At 42.5% G+C, this 24371-nt stretch overlaps 1 protein-coding gene across 1 annotated transcript; it reads left to right on the top strand.

Moving 5' to 3' along the window:
• The first annotated feature begins 5903 nt into the window (after positions 1-5903).
• LOC311247062 (high choriolytic enzyme 1-like) lies at positions 5904-23064 on the top strand. Its single transcript, XM_084337359.1, has 10 exons — positions 5904-5931; positions 8067-8176; positions 8464-8530; positions 8858-8917; positions 9455-9607; positions 11007-11124; positions 13557-13735; positions 20011-20092; positions 20442-20572; positions 22129-23064. The coding sequence occupies exons 2-10, from the start codon at positions 8117-8119 to the stop codon at positions 22134-22136; spliced, it is 858 nt and encodes a 285-aa protein (XP_084193485.1). The 5' UTR covers positions 5904-5931; positions 8067-8116; the 3' UTR covers positions 22137-23064.
• The last annotated feature ends 1307 nt before the right edge of the window (positions 23065-24371 follow it).

Here is a 24371-nt window from a genome sequence, read left to right as displayed (position 1 = left end):
TATCTGCACTGTGGTGTGACGGTTTGTGGTTTTGACTTTCACACAGACGGCCCGGGTTCGAATCCCACTTCTCCTAGTCTTTTTCTTCTTTTTGCAATGTAGGAATAATTCAATTTGGTGCACGTTGAGAGCTATATAAAGAATGACATCCTCAATGCATGTAGATTTATAATATTTTAACTTAAAACTAGGCTACTTTTGCGTATAATCATTAATATTATATTCCAAAAAAATCATATTGGAAACGCGGGGTCTCGAACCCGGGTCGCCGGCTTGCCAGGAGTGAACACTGCCGTTGGACCACTGTGCCAGACAGGATATATCCATTGTGTATCCAAGACCATCAATGGACAAGAGACCCGTGTTTAGAATATTTTTCTTTTGAATGAAGTTTTATCTCTTTATTCTCAAATGCATTAATCCCAGTTACAATATCACAATAACGTGTGAGTGATGATACAATTCAACAATCCTCAGAGTCCTCGTAATTCATAATCCACAAAAACCACAATCCATGCATAGACACTTCAATTTTATGCTTGAATGAAACACAATCCGGGCGCTCCGTTAAGCAAATCTACAGCGGAGAATATATGAAACTAATCAGAGCCAAACGGCCGATAGGTTTCATTCATTAAAAATATCCCTGCGGGATTCACATTTGCAATGCGCCTGCAGCGTGTATCACACTCCGAGCGCCGTATATGACGTGCATTATTTTATTTAGGACAAAGTAAATCTATAGGCTGAATATGATTTATTATCAGCATTTAGTTCTATTATTATACATTTCAAAAGCCCCCTCTAGGAAAACGAAACATTCACAGAAACATAATTCAGAATGGTATAAATGGGATCTCTAGACTGTGAGAATCATTTCAGGAAGCGAGCTGTCATTCCTTTGCGGGGGCGTGGCCATGGTTCATCCAGCTAACTGAACTTAAGCCTGCTCTCGACCAGGCTCAAACTTTTTGATCTGTTGTCATGGTGATTTAGACAATCGAGCGTCGGGGAACAGAAAGGTCCGGCTTAAGTCAGGCTATCCTGGAAATTATCCGGCTAACTCAGTTAGCCAGGTACGGGGAACGGGGCCCAGGTGTCTCCCAGTCCCAGTTGCAGCAGCAGCTGGTCAATCAGCAACTCACCCCAGTGCAACGGCAGGTGAAACTGATTCTGCAATCAACATCCACTCTCCCTTCATATACCCTTTTTGTGTGCAGTGTTAGTTGGCTCCCTGGTTCGTTTGGTCTGTGTAGTGGTAATTATACTTGGTCTGTGTGGGAGCTCATTTTGGTATGTCTTCAGTATAGAGCTGGTGAAGGCTCTGGCACTTTGTGCTGTCAGTTAGTTTAGGTCTTTAGTATAGTTTTGTGCTGTTTGTGTTCTGTAGAGCTGTGGCCTGTTTGGCATTAGTTTAGTATTTGTACATTTCTGTTTTGTTTCTAACGTGTGTATTTATTCCTCGTCACCCAGCCTATGGTGATTGCTTTGCTTTGTATTAATCTTTTGTTTTGCACACAGGGACATTGAGGACAGGAAGATACCCTGGGTCTACATTTTGCATCACGTAGGTGACCTACTGTTAAAGACACCAGCCTTAGAAGTGAGCACCACCACCTGTACTTTGGGGCGTCCGCGCCTGAAAGGGGGGGTGGGCTTTTATTTCTTTTTGATATTTCATTTGGTGCTCACTGGTAAGTCCTCTTTGCTCTCTGTGTTGCCGAGTTTTGTGTTTGTAAAATAAGTATTATTATTTTGCAATTTGTCTCTTGCGTTTTGTGTCACTGCACCCTCACCTACCCTGTCTGTGGCCTTGTGTTGCGTCTCCCCACTGGGGTACGTAACAGCATGCGTCTTTAGTACTAGCCTGTATAGGGCTGAGTGTTCACACGATCACAAGTCACTGGTCACTCATTCATATTTGATTTTGATTTGATTTGAAATCTTTATTTCGAACATGTAAATGAATATAAACAAAACAAATAACTAAACAAAATCAAAACATAACTCAAACAAAACAATAACTAAACAAAAGCAAAACATAACTCAATTTACATGTTTGAAAAGGAGTAGGAAGAAGTATACACATATTTAATCCTACCCCTTTTCCACTACTCAAATGAGTGTACTAAAACTAAACTAAAAATAAAACTATATATGTAAAACATGAAATAAATCAAATAAAAATGTAAACACCCGTGAATATCAAGTCCCTTCCTCATCCTCATATCCATATCCTCAAACCTCATATTGAAGGGTTCTCCCTGATTTCTAGTTCTAGGAGAGAGTGTTGCATGTTCACAAATACTGACTGAAATGTCCTGCGGCACAGGAAGATGTACATTCTTAAAATTAGCTTTTCCCCTTTAAGTATCATTAATGATTTAAGTATAATTTGCCATTCTGTGTTGTGGCAAATTAACCTTTGATTGTTTGTCTTTCATATATGTATATATATTTCACAATAAAAAATGTCTCGCGTTGTGTTTCAGGATCTCTACTTTTCTGAAGTCGTAGCTGTAAGCACCTGAAAACCAAACTGTTACATTGCATTAGATTAGATTAAATTCAAATGTATTGTCATCATACAGCACAAGTACAGTACAACGAAAATAAGTTTGCCCTCCAACCATAGTGCAAATATAGCAGTAGAGTGCAACAGCAATATACAATGTAGTACAGGTGGTTAAATTGGGTATAGAATATATAAATTAGTGCTACTGAGTGTAGTGCTAATCAGATGTATGTACAGAGTTGTATTATATAAATAGAGACAGTATGACTACTACTGGCCAGCAGCATCACTTCAAGGTGTCTTAAGGAAACAAAATAATAATTGCACATGTTCTCACCAAGGCCGTCAAGCCCATGACCATGTCAGACCGTGGGTGTAGAAAAATGTCCGATGTCACTGTGTGAAGATCCAGCATTCTGCCAGAGTCAACAACGCAGACATGCTTTTGTCTTGAGACAATAAACCTGTTTTCAGTTGGAGACAAAACAGTGAAAGGTCAAAGACGGAACAAAGACCTCAATCAACAAATCAATCAATCAACCTCTGAGTGATGCATTCTGTGGTACAGGTTATGCCATCTCTCTGAAAGGGAAGACTCTTACGCAGGGGTGTAAAAAGTACCCAGAAATGATATGGGTACTGTCTCAAAATCTGACTCAAGTAAAAGTCAAAGTATCTGGCTAAAAACACACTTGAGTAAAAGTAAAAAAGTCCTACTTTTAAATGTACTTAAGTACTAAAAAGTTTAACTACATTTCTTTTTAAAGGGATAGACCAGGGGTCTCAAACTCATTCCATCGTGGGCCAAGTTTTCATTTTAACTACACATTGCACCAGGTGAGTTAGTTGAAGAGGTGAGCCAATTAGTGAAATCATCAGCTGGTTTTTAGGCAAGGCTGGAATGAAACCAAGCATACACTCTGCCCACAATGGAATGTGTTCTGCGATAGACAATGCTGAAATGAAAGAACAGAGGACACTTTTTTTGCATTAAAATTATGCACTTCTCCATTGAAGGTAAACTAACATGGATGCACATCACAGCATGAATAATATCACAATATTAAAGACCGAATACTGTAGTATCCTGAATAATATGACAATATTAAAAACAGAATGGTGTATCCTGAATAATATCACAATATTAAAGGCAGAATACTGTAGTATCCTGAATAATATGACAATATTAAAAACAGAATTGTGTATCCTGAATAATATCACAATATTAAAGGCAGAATACTGGAGTACCCTGAATAATATCACAATATTAAAGGCAGAATACTGGAGTACCCTGAATTATATCACAATATTAAAGACGGAATACTGGAGTACCCTGAATAATATCACAATATTAAAGACAGAATACTGGAGTACCCTGAATAATATCACAATATTAAAAACTGAATACTGGAGTACCCTGAATAATATCACAATATTAAAGACAGAATACTGGAGTACACTGAATAATATCACAATAATAACCACAGCATAATGCAGATTTTGTACTCCAAGTGAATGTCGTTTAAGGCACTGGCCAAAACATTGAAAGTATGGGAGCCCTTCAGTCTTCTGCAGGCAAGTGCAACAGAACGTCTTTCAAAGCTTTCAGTGTCGATCCAGTGAGCGGTTACCCCAATGAAACTTCTTCGTCGGGCTGTCCAGCAATCTGTTGTTGTCGCGATCCATTCAACTTCACTCATAGCAGCAGTGACTTTCTCTTTCATGGTTTGAGCAGCTTTGCTGATCTTCGAGCGGCCAGTGGGCCTCGTAATGACGTTAGTGCTTGGTCGCAAACCATTTATCAGGTTTTTGAATGATGGCAACTCAACAACACTATAAGGTTGGAGTCCTTGAACTATGTATTTTTTATGTAGATAGGGCCATGGATGCTCGTCTTGTCCGTCCACGCTGTCGCCGACCGTTTCGTCCTCTTCATCACTCATTGTGGCCATCTTCTATGGCTTGTCACTCTGACTCTATCCTTCTGATAGCAGGTGTTTAATCAAAGATCCCCGCTTTCTAGTCTTGCTCAAGGACCAATCAGCATGGGTATGGGCGGGTTCATTTTACATTGATGGGGATTTGATTGGCTGTTTACCTGCGGTCGCAGGATTAATAACGTTAACGTTAGTTTGGCGAGATAAACAATTCAAATATACTAATTAAAATGGTTGGACCTGCGAGATTTGTACTTTGTAGGTCTGCATTTTAAATGTAAGGAGTAAAAAGTATGTTTTTTTTCTCTGAAATGTAATGGAGTAAAAGTACAAAGTATACAAACCTAATAATACTCGAGTAAAGTACAAATCCCCCAAAACAGTACTTAAGTATTGTAACAAAGTACAATTACTCAAGTACTTTACACCCCTTACGAAACCTCTGGGATGGTACCAATGGCAACCTAATGTTCCACAGATATATTGTAGTTGACTGATAGATTTCTCTCTATTTAGAACTTATGCCTGCAGATCAAATACGATTTTGGCTGAATATCCTCATAATCTACAGATACTGTAGTTTAATAAAACATATAAAGCAATTATCAAAAGCAACTATAAATATAAGATGTTCAAATGTTTGTACAAGCTGCATCAGATTCACCACGCTACTCAAACAACTTTAATGTCCATTTTCTCAAAATTACATATTCTCTTTATGCAAAAAAAAACGTTTTTTCTCATTATAACCCGCCCATACTGCCACCAAATCCGACATGGTGCTTCTTATATAAGAATAGCTGGTAATTTACAGAAGCTTTCTTATTTTTTATTATTTCTTTTATATCTTTTGTAATTTCCATCTTAAGTGACATTTTTTAATTTCTTAAATAACTAATAACCCCTAAATTACCAACTATTTAGTTATTCTAAAATTTGTTCTTTTGGATCAGTGTTCTAACCTTTCCTGAAATATTAGCAAATTCTTAGGATGTTAATAACAAAATACGACTTTGTTACTAAGTCATACTACAAGATATTGTGTATTTCGCAAATTAAACGTGTAAAGTTTCATTCAGATATGTTATAAGGATTGTTCCTATTCAATGGTAATAGTACCTCTATCTTTATATATATATCTAAATATAGGCTACTGTGTCCTTGTATTGGGGACAGGCAGCATTGTTCCTGCTTGTTGGTTTATCTGTTTGATTGACACATGCACCTTTGGCTCTCTCTTCTGAAAGGCATCTATTTCCTTCTTGGAAAATGTTACGCACATAAATACGCACGCACGCACGCACGCACGCACGCACGCACGCACGCACGCACGCACGCACGCACACACACACACACACACACACACACACACACACACACACACACACACACACACACACACACACTCTTTGTGTGGTGTGTGTGTATAAAATCGAGAGGACTGAGCATGTTCAGCATCAGTTCCAGATTCAGAGTCAGGTACGTTTTTTTCCTGCTCTGTTCTGTTCTGTTCTGTTCTGTTCTGCTCTGTTCTGTTCTGCTCTGATTTGTTCTGTTCTGTTCTGCTCTGATTTGTTCCGCTTTGCTTTGTTCCGCTTTGCTTTGTTCTGCTCTGCTCTGCTCTGCTCTGCTCTGTTCTGTTCTGTTCTGTTCTGTTCTGTTCTGCTCTGCTCTGTTCTGTTCTGCTCTGTTCTGCTCTGTTCTGTTCTGCTCTGTTCTGTTCTGTTCTGTTCTGCTCTGTTCTGCTCTGCTCTGTTCTGTTCTGCTCTGTTCTGCTCTGCTCTATTCTGCTCTATTCTGTTCTGCTCTGTTCTGCTCTGTTCTGCTCTGTTCTGCTCTATTCTGCTCTGTTCTGTTCTGCTCTGCTCTGTTCTGCTCTGTTCTGCTCTATTCTGTTCTGCTCTGTTCTGCTCTGTTCTGCTCTGTTCTGCTCTATTCTGTTCTATTCTGTTCTATTCTGCTCTGTTCTGCTCTATTCTGCTCTGTTCTATTCTGTTCTGTTCTGTTCTGCTCTGTTCTGCTCTGTTCTGCTCTATTCTGCTCTGTTCTGCTCTGTTCTGTTCTGCTCTGTTCTGTTCTGCTCTGTTCTGCTCTGTTCTGTTCTGTTCTGCTCTGTTCTGCTCTATTCTGCTCCGTTCTGTTCTGTTCTGTTCTGCTCTGTTCTGCTCTGTTCTGCTCTATTCTGCTCTGTTCTGCTCTGTTCTGTTCTGTTCTGCTCTGCTCTGTTCTGCTCTGTTCTGTTCTGTTCTGCTCTGTTCTGTTCTGCTCTGTTCTGCTCTGCTCTATTCTGTTCTTCTCTATTCTGCTCTATTCTGCTCTGTTCTGCTCTGTTCTGCTCTATTCTGCTCTATTCTGCTCTATTCTGCTCTGTTCTGCTCTGTTCTGCTCTGTTCTGTTCTGCTCTGTCCTGCTCTGTTCTGTTCTGCTCTGCTCTGCTCTGCTCTGTTCTGCTCTGTTCTGTTCTGCTCTGTTCTGCTCTGTTCTATTCTGTTCTGTTCTGCTCTGTCCTGCTCTGTTCTGTTCTGTTCTGCTCTGTTCTGTTCTGTTCTGCTCTGTTCTGCTCTGTTCTGCTCTGCTCTGTTCTGCTCTGCTCTGTTCTGCTCTGATCTATTCTGCTCTATTCTGTTCTGCTCTATTCTGCTCTGTTCTGCTCTGTTCTGCTCTGTTCTGCTCTGTTCTGCTCTATTCTGCTCTGTTCTGTTCTGCTCTGCTCTGCTCTTTTCTGCTCTGTTCTATTCTGTTCTATTCTGCTCTGTTCTGCTCTATTCTGCTCTGTTCTATTCTGTTCTGCTCTGTTCTGCTCTATTCTGCTCTGTTCTGCTCTGTTCTGTTCTGCTCTGTTCTGTTCTGTTCTGCTCTGTTCTGTTCTGTTCTGTTCTGTTCTGCTCTGTTCTGCTCTATTCTGCTCTGTTCTGTTCTGTTCTGTTCTGCTCTGTTCTGCTCTGTTCTGCTCTATTCTGCTCTGTTCTGCTCTGTTCTGTTCTGCTCTATTCTGCTCTGTTCTGCTCTGTTTTGTTCTGCTCTGTTCTGTTCTGCTCTGTTCTGTTCTGCTCTGTTCTGCTCTGCTCTATTCTGTTCTGCTCTATTCTGCTCTGTTCTGCTCTGTTCTGTTCTGCTCTATTCTGCTCTATTCTGCTCTGGTCTGCTCTGTTCTGTTCTGCTCTGTTCTGTTCTGTTCTGCTCTGCTCTGTTCTGTTCTGTTCTGTTCTGTTCTGTTCTGTTCTGCTCTGCTCTGCTCTGTTCTGTTCTGTTCTGTTCTGTTCTGTTCTGTTCTGTTCTGTTCTGTTCTGCTCTGCTCTGTTCTGTTCTGTTCTGTTCTGTTCTGTTCTGTTCTGTTCTGCTCTGCTCTGCTCTGTTCTGCTCTGCTCTGCTCTGCTCTGTTCTGCTCTGTTCTGCTCTGTTCTGTCACATGGATTTGATCTACGTGGGTTAATTGTAACTAAAGGACAAGGGGTATAGGAGGAGAATTGTAGTAAATGATTTCAGATCAATTCTTCTATATAGGTTAGAATAACAACAAAGTGGATCAACATCACATGTTCCAAACAGGCAGACGTTGGTTCATAATTGAAATAATAGAACGTTCTCTTCTCATCCGCTGTCTTCTCCTGCAGTTGATCGTTTTCCAGATTTGAAGGAGCAACTGCAGAGCCTCTTCATCATCATGCCGGTCCTCTTCCTCCTGCTCTCTCTGCTGAGCGGGACCGCCCTCTCCCTGCCTACGGTTAGAATGACACCGCCTTGGCTTAGACTACCTTACACATGTTAGGTCCGAATTGTAAAACAAATTGATTGCAATTGAAATGTTCATTGCTCAGTATTCCCCCAAAAACAAGACCATTGTCTTCTAAAATCATGTGGTGTTTGTGTGTGTGTGTGTGTGTGTGTGTGTGTGTGTGTGTGTGTGTGTGTGTGTGTGTGTGTGTGTGTGTGTGTGTGTGTGTGTGTGTGTGTGTGTGTGTGTGTGTGTGTGTGTGTGTGTGTGTGTGTGTGTGTGTGTGTGTGTACCAGGGTGCGAGCAACAGAACAAACCAAGCAGGATATGAAGGACAGGAGTCACCGGATGAAGAATTAACGGGTACGTCTAAATAATGGAGAATTCATCATCATCACTCTCTCCCTCTCTCTCTCTGTTTTTTCCTCTCTCTCATACTTCTTTCTTAATGTTTTTCTTCTTCTGTCTGTTGCTGTTAATCCATGTCTCTCTCTCTCTCTCTTAGACAGTAGTTTCACCACCTTCTTTCTCTTTCTCTCTCTCTCTCTCTCTCTCTCTCTCTCTCTCTCTCTCTCTCTCTCTCTCTCTCTCTCTCTCTCTCTCTCTCTCTCTCTCTCTCTCTCTCATAACTTCAATAGATTATACTATATAGTTCAGTGTCCCACTGTGTTCTTCGTATTGTGTTTCCAGACCGTGATTATGAATCCATGGACGTCTCAGAGATCATCGAGATCGCCAACGTCAACCTTGGTAAGATAGTCTACCGCTGGTCCAGATGGATAGTATGTCAACCTGGATAACCTAAATAACACCAAACTAGGGATGTCCGATATTATCGGCTTACCGATATTGGCATTAAAATGTAATATCGGAAATTATCGGTATCGGTTTAAAAAAAAGTTTTTATTTTATTTATTTCTTTTTGTTTATTTAACCTTTATTTACCCAGGCAAGCAAGTAAGAACAAATTCTTATTTTATTTATTGTCAAAAGTATGCATAATGTTGTGTTAATTCCACGACAAGAGATATGTAATGTTAATGACCTGAAATTATTCAGTTTTTTGGGAATGGGAAACCCAGCATATATCAGTATCGGTTGGATGATATCGGTTGATATCAGTATCGGAAATTAAGAGTTGGACAATATCGGTATATCGCCGTAAAAAAGCCAATATTGAACATCCCTACACCAAACCAATTGAATAATCGATTCAATCAATTACAGCAGGAGAGGACAGCCCTACGGGTCTATCGCTCATCATTAGGTATTGTTTGTGTTCTCTAGGACGGAACAGAGCTGACCCTCACGTTGAGTTTGGTGACATCGCCATGGCTACCCACCTCAGGAATGCAGCGCCCTGCACGGCCAGCGGGTGCCGGTGGCCCCGGAGTTCTAACGGGCGGGTCTATGTTCCCGTCTACATCTCCTCCTCATACTGTAGGTCACCAGAACACCCATCTCTTAACCCTTTCACTACCACACTACCAACGGGTTAACCCTTTCACTGCGACAATACAGAAGGTTAAACCCTTTCACTGCCACACTACCAACGGGTTAACCCATTCACTGCGACAATACAGAAGGTTAACCCTTTCACTGCCACACTACCAACTGGGTTAACCCTTTCACTGCGACAATACAGCAGGTTAACCCTTTCACTGCCACACTACCAACGGGTTAACCCTTTCACTGCGACAATACAGCAGGTTAACCCTTTCACTGCCACACGACAAAGGGTTAACCCTTTTCACAACCACACCACAGAAGGTGTAACCCTTTCACTACCTACCACACACTACAGACGGTTAACCCAAGAGAAAACCATAATCCGTGGAGCACTGTTTGAAACTAGAATTGATCTGTTTGTCTGTGGTGTTCCTACCCTCGCACCACATTTACCATAAGTGTCTTCTAATAGCAATGTTGGCTCACCTTGTGTCAAACGTTTGATTTTTTTCATACAAAAATTACATTTATTTTTTTCCCTTCTTTTTAACAAAATTCTAGCATTTGTAACTAATTATTGCAGTGGTTATTCTTTTCTTCCCAAAACACGGACAGACGCGGTGCAGGTCAAATCCCTTTCACCTTGTTCAGAAACTCTCCGTCATACTAGATCCATTATCAAAAGGGTAAAACATAGTTAGCTGGTGAACGTACCAATATTCAGAAATGATTCCCTTTTAAAACTGTGTACTAAGATAGCAAACAGCTTAGACAGTAGTTTCACCACCTTCTATCTTCCATCTATCTCTCCATCTCTCTCTCTCTCTCTCTCTCTCTCTCTCTCTCTCTCTCTCTCACATGGGATAACCCTTACCGAATATACAGTATGTTGACAGAATCCAGCTATAGGGCGACAATAATGTGGTCAAGAGGCATGGTTTCTATCTTTAGCCTTTAACTGGCGTGGTTTATTTATTCACATGGTATGAGCAGCAGTTCTAGAGTTCTCCTCTCACTGCGAGGCTGGGGGGAAAGAGGTAGAGTAGGAGGAGACATCTCTATTTATACTCGCCACCTGGTGGTATTCCTGAGTGGCTCCGCCTAGAGCGCCCTCTAGTGGAAACAGTTATATATGCAGTTAGACAGTTACTAACAATCCTACATAGAACCTCTGACTTCAACACAGTATATATACAATTTTAAACTACTAACGAGTCGGTCGCAGTCAACCAGCACCTGCTAACGGGTCTGACCCTTTAGCTCAGGTGGTTAGTGCGACCGCCTGTGGATTAAGTTCAAATCCACCCGGTTACACAATCATAGTAGCGCACGGTGCTTTGAATAAAAAGGCTTCTGAGTATAATACTGTATATCTTGTCTGTCTGTGTAGCTGCATCCGAACGCGGGGATATCATCCGAGGTCTGGTGTCCTTCCACGGAACCACCTGCATCCGCTTCGTCTGGCGGAGGCAGCACAAGGACTTCCTCCACTTCTTCTCTGGCAACGGGTAGGAACACACACTCACTCACTGTATATAGTCACGTATTAGGTTGTATAGCATACGCACAATTTGTTCCCACTTCTTGATACGTCAAAGTGGTAATCTGTAAGATGAGTTAGCCTTGTATTCATTCATGCTAACTACTGAGTTAGCCTTGTATTTGTGGGGCGGCGTGGCTCAGGGGTAGAGCGGGTCGTCCAATGATCGAAGGGTTGGTGGTTCAAATCTCGCTCAAGCCCATGTCCATCCCATCGCCGTTGTGTCCTTGGGCAAGACACTTAACCTACTTGCCTCGTATGAATGTGTATGCATGTGAATGAATGTTGGTGGTGGTCGGAGGGGCCGTAGGTGATGATTATTCGCCACGCTTCCGTGAGTCTGCCTCAGGGCAGCTCTGGCTGCAATTGTAGCTTACCACCACCGGTATGACTGTGTATGAATGAATAATGGACTCTGTGAAGCGCTCTGGGTGTCATGAAGAGCGCTATATAAATCCAAGCCATTATTATTATTCATGCTAACCACTGATTAGTAGTTCCTCTAAGGAAGCCGATTGGTCCGAACCACTGTGCACACTGTGCATAGTAGGGCTGACCCCTATTAGTCGATTAGTCGACTAATCGGTCGAAAGGAGCCGTAGTCGACTGCCAACCTCTTAGTCGAATACAAAGAAAATCTATAATTTTTTTTAACATTCTTTCCAAAAGAAAAGAGGCCTAGAAGCGTGGCTAACGCTAATGGCACGCATACCAGAGGCTAACTGCCTAAGAAAACAGGCACAGAGGCACTGAAAGAGGATTTCACCCATCTAATGAACACACTAGACTAGACAAATATCAAGATGTATCCATCAGTGGACCAATTGCATGTTTTCACAGAGGACAAGAAGCCTTCAGTCGACTCCTTCAGACATTAACACATTCCCTGCCACGGTTATATCCATCAATGTAGGCTCACTGCCACCACTCTAAGCCTATGGAGATGTTCACCTTCTTTGCAGGGCTATAACTTTTTAAATAGTATTGCTAAATTGACATTACTATGGCCCATTCAACATCGATTATCTATCCTTCAGGATGTAGGAACGTTATACTTTTTCATTCATAGATTCTTCCAAAAATACCTTCTAGAATATAAGTATGTTTTTATCGTTTTCTGCAGTAATTCATAGAACGTGAGTTATAGGCATAAACGCATATATAGATTATCAACTGCGTTTCTTTCCCATACACGCTATATTAAAAAATTCAACTGTACATGATCGTATACGTTATGCCTCATCATGCGCGGATGAAAGGGGGGGGGGTCGTTTATAATTCCGTGATCGTCAGTAAATGCTTTATGTAGAATGGGTTGATTTATTGATCAGATGGTTTGTAAATAAAGAAATGTACAATCGGCTTGAAAATAACGTTACTGTCCTCTTACCGTTCGCCGATGAGACTGGAGGAAAAAGATCCCACTAGCTTAGCGTCATTCACTGGAAGTAGGTGTGCCAGTGTAGCCTAGTTCCCAACAGTCACGAAATACACTCCAAATACAACTACAAAAACGTTCCTGTAAACATGTGTATTTAGCACATCGAGAAATTGTCTCTTGCCAGGCCATCATTGTAAATAAGAATTTGTTCTTAATTGATTTTACTGGTTAAATAAAGGTAAAATAAAAAGAATAAAAATAAAGCACACAACTTGAAGTCTGACAAAAATGGATTCTTAGCCTGCTGCTGTGCAAGGTTACTCCCGCTGCTGTGCAAGGTTACTCCCGCTGCTGTGCAAGGTTACTCCCGCTGCTGTGCAAGGTTATTCCCCTTTGCCACTGTGTACACAACAATTTGGACATAAATCATTAAAATGTGTTTTGTTCCATGTGTAATCTGTTCTGTGTGTCTGTGTGTCTGTGTGTGTGTGTGTGTGTGTGTGTGCCTGTGCATGTCTGTGTGTGTGTGTCTGTGTGTGTGTGTGTGTGTATGTGTGCATGTCTGTGTGTCTGTGTGTCTGTGTGTGTGTCTGTGCATGTCTGTGTGTCTGTGTGTGTGTGTGTGTCTGTGTGTCTGTGTGTGTGTGTGTATGTGTCTGTGTGTGTGTGTGTGTGTGTGTGTGTGTGTGTCTGTGTGTGTGTGTGTGTGTCTGTGTGTGTGTGTATGTGTGCGTGTCTGTGTGTCTGTGTGTGTGTGTGTGTGTGTGTGTGCCTGTGCATGTCTGTGTGTGTGTGTGCATGTCTGTGTGTGTGTGTGTGTATGTGTGCATGTCTGTGTGTCTGTGTGTCTGTGTGTGTGTCTGTGCATGTCTGTGTGTCTGTGTGTGTGCATGTCTGTGTGTCTGTGTGTGTGTGCCTGTGCATGTCTGTGTGTGTGTGTGTGTATGTGTGCATGTCTGTGTGTCTGTGTGTCTGTGTGTGTGTCTGTGCATGTCTGTGTGTCTGTGTGTGTGTGTTAGGTGCTGGTCCTATCTGGGCCGTCAGCGTGGCCGGCAGGGGGTCTCTCTCCAGAAGCGAGGCTGTGTGTATCGCAGCGCCATCCAGCATGAGGTGCTCCACGCCCTGGGCTTCCACCATGAGCAGGTCCGCTCCGACAGAGACAGCCACGTCACCATCAACTTCGGGAACGTCAAGCAGGGTCAGTTGTGTATACACAACCTTCTGTAGTGTGGTAGTGAATGGGTTAACCTTTTGTAGTGTGGTAGTGAAAGGGTTAACCTTCTATAGTGTGGTAGTGAAAGGGATAACCTCTTAAGCATCAGGAAAAATGGGGCTATTTTTTGCTTCATTTTGACGATTGCATACCCAAAGTAATTAGCGATTTATTATACTTTATACTTATAGCACATGCAGGAGTCTGGGCTCTTTTGAAAGGTAACATTCTGAGTCTCTCACACAATAAGGACAACTTACTTTGAGTGCTAATGTAATAGAGAAACAGAGGTTTGAACACACTGAAATAAAATATTTGTGTACTCACATTTCTTTTTACTGGTTGCCAGATCCATGTTCTTAAGTTCCAGCTGAGAGGTAGGAGCTGGAAAACACAATGGTGCCATAGCCTGAAGTCTTATGTAGTACAGGTCCAAGGTTTATAAAGATCCCACGGAAAATGAATATTTTACAAAGGTTTTTGTAAAAATGGCCATTCATTCCCATTCATTCAGAGGCTCTCATCAAAAGGCTTCTTCGTGTTCTTGTGTCACCTTCCCCCACTGTCAGCGCCCATCTGGGATCGCTTTGGGAGCAGACGCTCCTTGGCTACAACGGTGGTCAATCATTTTCGCCATCAGCGGTGACTGGTCAGTTCAGGACCGCTGACAACCGGAAGTGGTCACTTGTCAGAATGGCTTGTCAAATGACGCTTGCTGGATGTTTCGTCTTGTAATTCAAGAATGGAATCACGCAATGTGTGGTGACGATCGAACGGCGGCAAATTAAACTTTCCAACAATGTATTGGTTGATCGGCGAAAACGCAGCCCGGAGCCGACAGACGAGAGCAAAGTGCCACGATGGTCGTCGGGGCGTCCAATACTTAAGAGGTTAACATTTTGTAGTGTGGTAGTGAAAGGGTTAACCCTTTGTAGTGTGTTAGTGAAAGAGTTAACCTTCTGTAGTGTGGTAGTGAAAGGGTTAACCCTTTGTAGTGTGTTAGTGAAAGGGTTAACATTTTGTAGTGTGGTAGTGAACGTGTTACCCTTCTGTAGTGTGGTAGTGAAAGGGTTAACATTTTGTAGTGTGGTAGTGAAACGGTTAACCTTCTGTAGTGTGGTAGTGAAAGGGTTAACCTTCTGTAGTGTGGCAGTGAAAGGGATAACCTTCTGTAGTGTGGTAGTGAAAGGGATAACTTTCTGTAGTGTGGTAGTGAAAGGGATAACCTTCTGTAGTGTGGTAGTGAAAGGGATAACCTTCTGTAGTGTGGTAGTGAAAGGGATAACTTTCTGTAGTGTGGTAGTGAAAGGGTTAACCTTATGTAGTGTGGTACTGAAAGGGTTAATCTTCTGTAGTGTGGTAGTGAAAGGGTTAACCTTATGTAGTGTGGCAGTGAAAGGTTAACCTTCTGTAGTGTGGTAGTGAAAGGGTTAACTTTCTGTAGTGTGGTAGTGAAAGGTTAACCCTCTGTAGTGTGGTAGTGAAAGGTTAACCCTCTGTAGTGTGGTAGTGAAAGGGTTGATCTTCTGTAGTGTGGTAGTGAAAGGGTTAACCCTCTGTAGTGTGGTAGTGAAAGGTTAACCTTCTGTAGTGTGGTAGTGAAAGGGTTAACCATCTGTAGTGTGGTAGTGAAAGGGTTAATCTTCTGTAGTGTGGTCGTGAAAGGGTTAACCTTATGTAGTGTGGTAGTGAACGTGTTACCCTTCTGTAGTGTGGTAGTGAAAGGGTTAACATTTTGTAGTGTGGTAGTGAAACGGTTAACCTTCTGTAGTGTGGTATTGGACATGTTAACCTTCTGTAGTGTGGTAGTGAAAGGGTTAACCTTCTGTAGTGTGGTAGTGAAAGGGTTAACCTTCTGTAGTGTGGTAGTGAAAGGGTTAACCGTTTGAAGTGTGGTAGTAAAAAGGTAACCTTCTGTAGTGTGGTATTTAAAGCATTAACCTTATGTAGTGTGGTAGTGAAAGGGATAACCTTCTGTAGTGTGGTAGTGAAAGGGATAACCTTCTGTAGTGTGGTAGTGAAAGGGATAACTTTCTGTAGTGTGGTAGTGAAAGGGTTAACCTTATGTAGTGTGGTACTGAGAGGGTTAATCTTCTGTAGTGTGGTAGTGAAAGGGTTAACCTTATGTAGTGTGGCAGTGAAAGGTTAACCTTCTGTAGTGTGGTAGTGAAAGGGTTAACTTTCTGTAGTGTGGTAGTGAAAGGTTAACCCTCTGTAGTGTGGTAGTGAAAGGTTAACCCTCTGTAGTGTGGTAGTGAAAGGGTTGATCTTCTGTAGTGTGGTAGTGAAAGGGTTAACCCTCTGTAGTGTGGTAGTGAAAGGTTAACCTTCTGTAGTGTGGTAGTGAAAGGGTTAACCCTCTGTAGTGTGGTAGTGAAAGGGTTAATCTTCTGTAGTGTGGTCGTGAAAGGGTTAACCTTATGTAGTGTGGCAGTGAAAGGTTAACCATCTGTAGTGTGGCAGTGAAAGGGTTAACTTTCTGTAGTGTGGTAGTGAAAGGGTTAACCTTATGTAGTGTGGTAGTGAAAGGGTTAACCTTATGTAGTGTGCTAGTGAAAGGGTTAACCATCTGCAGTGTGGCAGTGAAAGGTTAACCCTATCTAGTGTGGCAGTGAAAGGGTTACATTTCTGTAGTGTGGTAGTGAAAGGGTTAACCTTATGTAGTGTGGTAGTGAAAGGGTTAACCTTATGTAGTGTGGTAGTGAAACGGTTAACCTTCTGTAGTGTGGCTTTACTTACGCCGTTTGGGGCATAGGCCGTCAACAAGGGTTCTCCAAGCATCCCGATCCTGAGCCAACCTCTCAAGCTGGCCCCAGGTGTGTCCCATCTTCTTGGCATCATCTTCCAAGTCTCTGGTGGTCGGCCTCTCTTTCTTTTCCCTTGGGGGTTCCACCTGAGAGATTGTCTTGTGATGCTCAGGGATGGTTTACGGAGTGTATGGCCAATCCATCTCCAACGCCGTTGGAGAATCTCTTTCTCTGCTGGCTGTTGTTGTGTTCGTTGCCACAGGTCTTTATTGCTGATGGTGTTAGGCCAGCGAATCTGGAGGATTCGGTGCAGGCAGGTGTTTAGGAAAACTTGTAGTTTATTGGTTGTTGTGACAGTGGTCCTCCAGGTCTCAGCGCCATAGAGTAGGACTGACTTCACGTTGGTGTTAAATATCCTGATCTTGGTTGTGATGGAAATGTCTCTTGAGCTCCAGATGTTTTTTAGTTGGAGAAAGGCTCCTCTGGCCTTGCCAATCCTGGCTCTCACATCAGCATCTGTTCCACCTTGCTTGTTAACCATGCTGCCCAGGTAGGTGAAGTTGTCTACCTCTTCCAACGCTTCTCCTTCCAGAATGATGGGTGATGTGTTGTCAGCATTGATTCTCATGACCTTGTTCTTCCCTCTGTGGATGTTAAGCCCAAGCCGAGTAGAGTTGTCAGCAATGGTACTGGTCTTTTCCTGCATCTGCTGCTGGGTGTGAGAGAGAAGGGCCAGGTCATCTGCAAAGTCGAGGTCTTCTAACTGCGTCCATAATGTCCATTGTATGCCATTTCGTTTCTCTGCCGTGGATTGTTTCATGACCCAGTCTATTGCCAGCAGGAACAGAAATGGTGACAACAAACAGCCCTGTCTCACTCCAGTTTTTATCTGGAAGGCGTCGGTGGGTTGACCGCCATGAATTACCCTGCAGGTCATCCCCTCATAGGAGTTCCTGATGATATTTCTGTACTTCTCTGGCACTCCGTAGTGTCTGAGTAGCTTCCAGAGGGTCTCTCTATTCACGCTGTCGAAAGACTTTTCGTAGTCAATGAAATTAATGAATAGGGGTGAATTCCACTCTAATGACTGCTCCAGTATTATACGCAGTGTTGCAATCTGGTCGGTGCAGGATCTGTTTTTGCGGAAGCCCGCCTGGTGGTCTCGTAGCTGTGGGTCGACGGCATCCTTCATCCTGTCCAGTATAATCCTGTTGAATACTTTTCCTGGGATAGAGAGTAATGTGGTCCCTTTGTAGTTTGCACATTGGCTCAGATCTCCTTTCATCGGTATTTTGATGAGGTAGCCCTCCTTCCATTCTGATGGGATGTGTTCTTCTTCCCATATCTTCTTGAAGAGAGGATGGAGCATCTCTTCCATCGTCTCTATATCGGCCTTCAGTGCTTCTGCCGGAATACCGTCGGGTCCTGCAGTCTTGCCGTTCCTCAGCTTCTTGATGGCTTTGCGGATCTCTTCTTTTGTTGGCACGCTGCAGTCTATCAGCAGATCCCTGTCAGCTTGCTGGATGTCTGGTGGGTCCTGTGGTGCTGGTCTGTTTAGCAGTTCCTCAAAATGTTCTACCCATCTTTCCTTTTGTCTTTCCTCTCCGATGATTGGCTGTCCATCTTTGTCCTTAACTGGTCTTTCTGGTTTACTAAACTTTCCTGACAGCTTCTTGGTGGTGTTATATAAGTCTTTCAAATGTCCATGTCTAGCTGCTTCTTCAGCCTCTGCCACAAGACTCTCTATATAGTCCTTCTTGTCTGCCTTGATGCTTTTCTTAACCCTTTTTGTGGCTTCTGTGTACTGGTTTTGTGCTTTGACCTTTTCGGCTCTTGTTCGACTGTTGTTGATTAGTGCCTTCTTCCCTTTCCTCTCCTCTATCTTCCTCAATGACTCTGCTGATATCCACTCCTTGTGGTTGTGTTTCTTCGGGCCCAGTACTTCTTTGCACGTTGTACTTACTGCTTCCTTCACAGACTTCCACTTCTTGTCGATGTTTTCCTCCTCTTCTTCCATCAACTCTTGCAGGGCTTGAAACTTGTTCCTAAGTGTGAGTTTGTATTCTTCTAACTTGGTTGGGTCTCTCAGAAGTGCTGTGTTGAATGTTTGTCTCCGATTCTTCCCTCCTGTCCAGTTTTTCTTTAATTTCAGCTTCAGCCGGGCAACCAGGAGGTGGTGGTCTGAGGCAACATCAGCTCCTCTCCTAACACATACATCTTGAAGGGACCTCCTGAACTTATTCGTGATGCACACATGGTCTATCTGGTTTTCGGTGTTGAGGTCCGGTGAGATCCAAGTAGCTTTGTGTATCCTTTTGTGGGGGAAAATGCTTCCGCCGATGACCAGGTTGTTAGTGGCGCATATGTTTGCGAATCTCTCCCCGTTGTCGTTCATCTCTCCTATACCTTGCTTTCCCATTGTCTCCTCGTAGCCTCTGTTGTCACTTCCTACCTTGGCATTGAAGTCTCCCATTATGATGTTGATGTCTCTTTCTGAGTATTTCTGAATGATGTCCTGTAGTCTGCTGTAGTATTCTTCTTTTCTCTCTTCATTGCTGTCATTTGTAGGGGCATAGCACTGGATAATGTTTATTTTTGCGTTCATAGTTCTAAAGGAAGCTGCAATGATCCTAGGACCATGTGCCTCCCATCCATTAAGTGCTCTCTGGGCAGCCTTGGACAGCATCAAGGCCACTCCCTGGGTATGGTGTGCATCATCCTCTTCATGGCCTGAGTACAGTGTCATCTCGCCTGTGGCGAGCCTCTTCTGGCCGGATCCGATCCGCCTTGATTCACTGATTCCGAGTATGGCAAGATTGTAATTCCTCATCTTGGCAACCACCTGCGCAGTCTTTCCGGCTTCATACATGGTCCTTACATTCCATGTTCCGATGGTGGTAATGGCCCTGCTTGAGAGAATGGTGGTCGGCAGGGTAGCTTCCGGATGTTTCCGGCTTTCACCACACTGCGTCATACTTCCTACCTGAGGTCCATCCTCTCTCAGGGCCAGAGATTCTTGGTTTTTCTTTGTTGACATTTATGTGGCAATGAGGTTTTTACAGGATGGAGTCGCTGGCCCCAAGCCCAACCTTCCACCATGTCTGGCTTCTGGTGTTTTGGAGTTGGTTTGTTAGTCCCCTCCCCTGGCCTATTGTCTTCCAGGTAATGAATTGCAGCCTCATACCACGTGAGGCCAGACAGGTTTCGGGTTGTGTACAAGCTGTCTCGGCACGTCAAGCCCAACAAACTCCTGCTACTGTGTAACGAAAGCTGCGACCAAACAAGCATTTTCGTCCCAGCAGCACAAGACAGTCTGTAGTGTGGCAGTGAAAGGTTAACCTTCTGTAGTGTGGTAGTGAAATGTCAACCTTCTGTAGTGTGGCAGTGAGAGGTTAACCTTCTGTAGTGTGGTGATGACAGGGTTAAAGCCCCTGGAACCACCACTGTTCTACCGTATGTGGGTGTGATGTACTCTGTGTCCCGTTGTCTGATTGGCTCTCTGCTCCTTTGTAGGAAGGGAACGCAACTTCCAGAAGGTGCAGACTAACAACCTGGCCACGCCCTACGACTACAACTCCGTCATGCACTATGGCAGGTCAGTGAGTGTGTGTGTGTGTGCGTGCATGCGTGCGTGCGTGTGTGTGTGTCAGGGGCGACAGTGGCTCTGGTAGTCGGAAGTTTCCTGGTTCGATTCCCGCACCTCCCAGGCAGCGTGTCGAAGTGTCCTTGAGCAAGACACTTAACCCCTAATTGCTCCTGACGAGCAGGTTGGCACCTTGCATGGTTGCCTCTGCCGTCGGTGTGTGAATGTGTGAGTGCACGGGTAAAATGTGAGGAACAAGTTTGTGAAGCGCTTCGGATAAAAGCTGTTATATAAATGCACCATTTACCATTTGTGTGCAGGTTTAATAAAAGACAAGTTTAATTTATGTTTCCTATTCCAGGTACGCATTCTCCGAGGAGTATGGTGTTAAAGCAACCATCATTCCCAAGCCCGACTCCACGGCAGTGATTGGACGAGCTAGAGAGATGAGCACCAATGACATCAGCCGGGTCAACAGCCTCTACGAGTGCAGTAAGTCCAGATGTTAGGCTGGTAAAGCTATGCCTCCTAAAGTGTGTAAACGGAAGTACAGGAAGCACAGGCTACAGGCTTTCCGGTTTCGACAAAACAATTATAGAAATGTGTGAAGTGCACAATATTTCCTCGTTTAAGCCACTGCAACGGCTTTGCCTGAAGAATTTACTACATGACCGGGACGTTCTAGCTTGTTTGCCGACAGGATTCGGGAAAAGTTTGGTCCGTTCGGAGGCAGATTCCAGGGGAAGTACATACACCGGGAATTCTACCCGATTCACACTTTCGGCCGTAGTGCTTTACCACTGGGAACGAGGTTATCCAGATGTTAACTTCACGCAAAATACATCTTCCTAAGAGGAAAATCATTGTAATCTCTGACAGTAACTGAAACACTTGAAGAAAAATAAAATAAAAATCCACTCTTGACTGAATTTCTAAAAGCAGCACACACATAACAGACACATGTTATAAGTAGCACACACTAATACGAAGTATAACCAGGGGTGTAAAAAGTACCCAGAAATTATATTTGAGTGGCTAAAAACACACTTGAGTAAAAGTCAAAAGGTTTCTACTTTTAAATGTACTTAAGTACTAAAAAGTTAAAGTAAAAACTTTTTTTTATTCTGGGGCAATGTTCCGTTTAGTCCTCTTCATCACTACTATAGTTTGTGGCCATCTCTGACTGTCTATTCTTCTGATAGCAGGTGTTTAATCAAAGATCACCCCTTTTCTAGTCTTGCACAAGGACCAATCAGCATGGGTATGGTATGGGCGGGTTCATTTTCCATTGATGGCGACCTGCGAGATTTGTACTTTGTAGGTCTGCATTTTAAATGTAAGGAGTAAAAAGTATGTTTTTCCTCCCAAAAACACAATTACAATTACTCAAGTACTTTACACCCCTGAAAGCAGCATGTACATAACAGACACATGTATAAGTAGCACACACTAATATGAAGTATAACACATACACACACGTACATCCGTGTGCATAATTTACCTCTCTCAAACCCACCCCCTTTTCTTGATCCTCCAATCACAACTGCCGCTTCCCTCCGACAAACTTTTGAGAAAAGAGGGCGGGTTTGTTTGAGACAATTGGGTTTAGCCTACTGACATTATACTTTTTGGCACATTACTAGTGTAGGAATATCAGAATGCTGCTCTGTTTTATACACACTATGTTCACTGTCTGGAATACATATCTCACACATTACTTTCATTTCAGTAGCCACATGTATAATTTTAGACTAGATTAGTCATATATTCCAGTAGGACACTGTAAATATATTTGTGAATATATTCTGTCGAGATATATATATATATATATATATATATATATATATATATATATATATATATATATATATATATATATATATATATATATATATCCATGTGGTGTTGTTAACACAAGTTCCCCTCTGGAGCGATATAGGTCTTATCTTATCGTACACTGTATATGTGCCAATGACACACAATATTGTATACAAGATTACTAATGTAACCTCCCTTCGAAAGTCTGATACATATTTTTTTCCTTGTAGAGACCTGATGGAGGAAGTGCTCTACACACCAGAGACTACCTTCCCTTCTCATCTCCATGGATAATTTAATGATAAACTCTCTTCTATTTCTTAAACAGACGTATTGTGCTTCACATTCTCTAGAACCTAAGGCATTTTTTCCCAGACATTTTTTTCTTAAATCTTTTCTTTAATTTAATCAAAATAAAAAAAAAGTGTACATCTAAACACTGATTATTACTGATTAATTACTCAGGAATATGTTTACTTCTGAATCTGTTTTTGTTCAGCAGATCAGACCTTTATATGTATATCTTGTTACTATATTACTATATTTTGTATTCTTATATTTATATTATTATATAAATATATTTGTGCTGCTATGATTCCAGAATTGCCCCACATGGATTAATAAAGATCTATCTCATCCTAAAGGAACTTGGTTGACATGTGTGTTATCCTCTGTTTCCACCACCAGGCGTCGCTGTATTACCATCTCAGTGTATTAAGCCAAAGCTCTAAATCAAAATCTGGGAACATGGAAATGATACAAAACCGATCCTCCACTTTTCTCAATAAATGCGGGTGGGCGTTCTGTTCACATTCAAATGTCTTGTATGACAGGAGCAGTGAAACCAATTCAGGTGTAGACGGTAACAATGATATTTGGAAATGTACAATTCACCACCAGTGCCTCCCATTGAGTTCAGCTTCAGGTTTCACTCAGGTGCTGCTACACCCTGCAATCATCCTCACTGGTTTTCTTTTTTTTATCCACTTTTTCTCCCCATTTTCTGATTTTTTTTATAACTCATTGTATATCTTCCTGTACATTATCCATTTACTGTATATTTTTGGACTGTATGTTTTAGGATGTATATCTTTCACTGTGTATTCTTATTCTTTGGAATACCTAAATGTTTATTGTGAGCGATCTGTGGTGCTGAAAGTGAATTTCCCTCAGGATTAATAAAGTACTTCTATGTGTGTCTGGAATACATATCTCACACATTACTTTCATTTCAGTAGCCACATGTATAATTTTAGACTAGATTAGTCATATATTCCAGTAGGACACTGTAAATATATTTGTGAATATATTCTGTCGGTGTCATTGAAAAAGGAACTATTTTCAATTGTGTCCAATGAGAAACAAATGATTTCCAGATAGACTGTGTCCAAACTAATGGCAATTGTTTCTTGCCATCTATATGCTGGCTTTTGTCGGCATGTTATTTCGCTTACGGCCATACCAACCTGAACACGCCCGATCTCGTCCGATCTCGGAAGCTAAGCAGGTTCGGGCCTGGTTAGTACTTGGATGGGAGACCGCCTGGGAATACCAGGTGCAGTAAGCATTTTGCACAGCAAGGAGGTGCTACTGATCCCTCATAAAACACCACACACACACACACACACACACACACACACACAGAGAAAGGGTTAACACAAGCTGTGGCGTGGCAGTTAAAGGGTTAATAAACCCTACTGTGTGGTGGTGGTGGTTTTATTCTCTAGTCTACACAGTTTGGAACAACACACGACCACAGCTTCTTCTTCCTCCTGTAAGGTACACACAGAGTCAGGGAGACAGCATTGGCTCATCTCCATCAGAAGACCCACAATGCAACACACCACCCACCACCCACCACCCACCCTCAAGAGATAAACGAAATTAAATATAAGTAGCCAAGGCTGCTGTGTGGCCCAAGGTAACATAACACTAACATAACACAGTCGTACAACAAACTCAAAAGTCATACTTCTCAAACGCCGTATAATAACACTAACATAACACAGTCGTACAACAAACTCAAAAGTCATACTTCTCAAACGCTGTATACTTCTCAAACGCCGTATGGGCGGACCCCGGCTGCACAGACCGGTATAAAACTTTCTTTTAGGGTTGTAATATGGCTCTTAGGGTTGTAATATGGCTCATCCAGGTTACAGGGCCTAATGCACTAATATACTCATGTTGTACACTGTCTGTGAGGAGCTGCAGGTGATGTGAACCTATATATATGATTTTACTCCACTACATACATCGAATAAATGCACTGAAGTTTGAGGTGACGTTGTCACAACCGTTACATAGATGATGGGTTGTTACATAGTGTCATTGTCATTGAGCATCCTGATGGCCTGGGGATAGAAGCTCCTTCTGAGTAGCTGTACTGGCCATGAGGCTGCATGGTTTATTATTCACCCACCGATAGTTTAGTAAAATCTGTGTATTTGACTATAAGAGTACATTTAACACC

The sequence above is a fragment of the Notolepis coatsorum genome (assembly GCF_963971535.1).
Source record: "Notolepis coatsorum genome assembly, chromosome: 20".
NCBI lineage: Eukaryota > Metazoa > Chordata > Actinopteri > Aulopiformes > Paralepididae > Notolepis > Notolepis coatsorum.
The sequence above is the reverse complement of the archived record's forward strand: the minus strand, read 5'-3'. Positions and strand labels throughout refer to the sequence as shown.

Excerpts from the sequence above, each read along its gene's own strand:
- LOC311247062 (XM_084337359.1), top strand. The coding sequence starts at position 8,117 with ATGCCGGTCCTCTTCCTCCTGCTCTCTCTGCTGAGCGGGACCGCCCTC. Across the intron at positions 8,177-8,463 it reads CCGCCCTCTCCCTGCCTACG|GGTGCGAGCAACAGAACAAA; the intron begins GTTAGAATGACA and ends TGTGTGTACCAG. Across the intron at positions 8,531-8,857 it reads ACCGGATGAAGAATTAACGG|ACCGTGATTATGAATCCATG; the intron begins GTACGTCTAAAT and ends TTGTGTTTCCAG.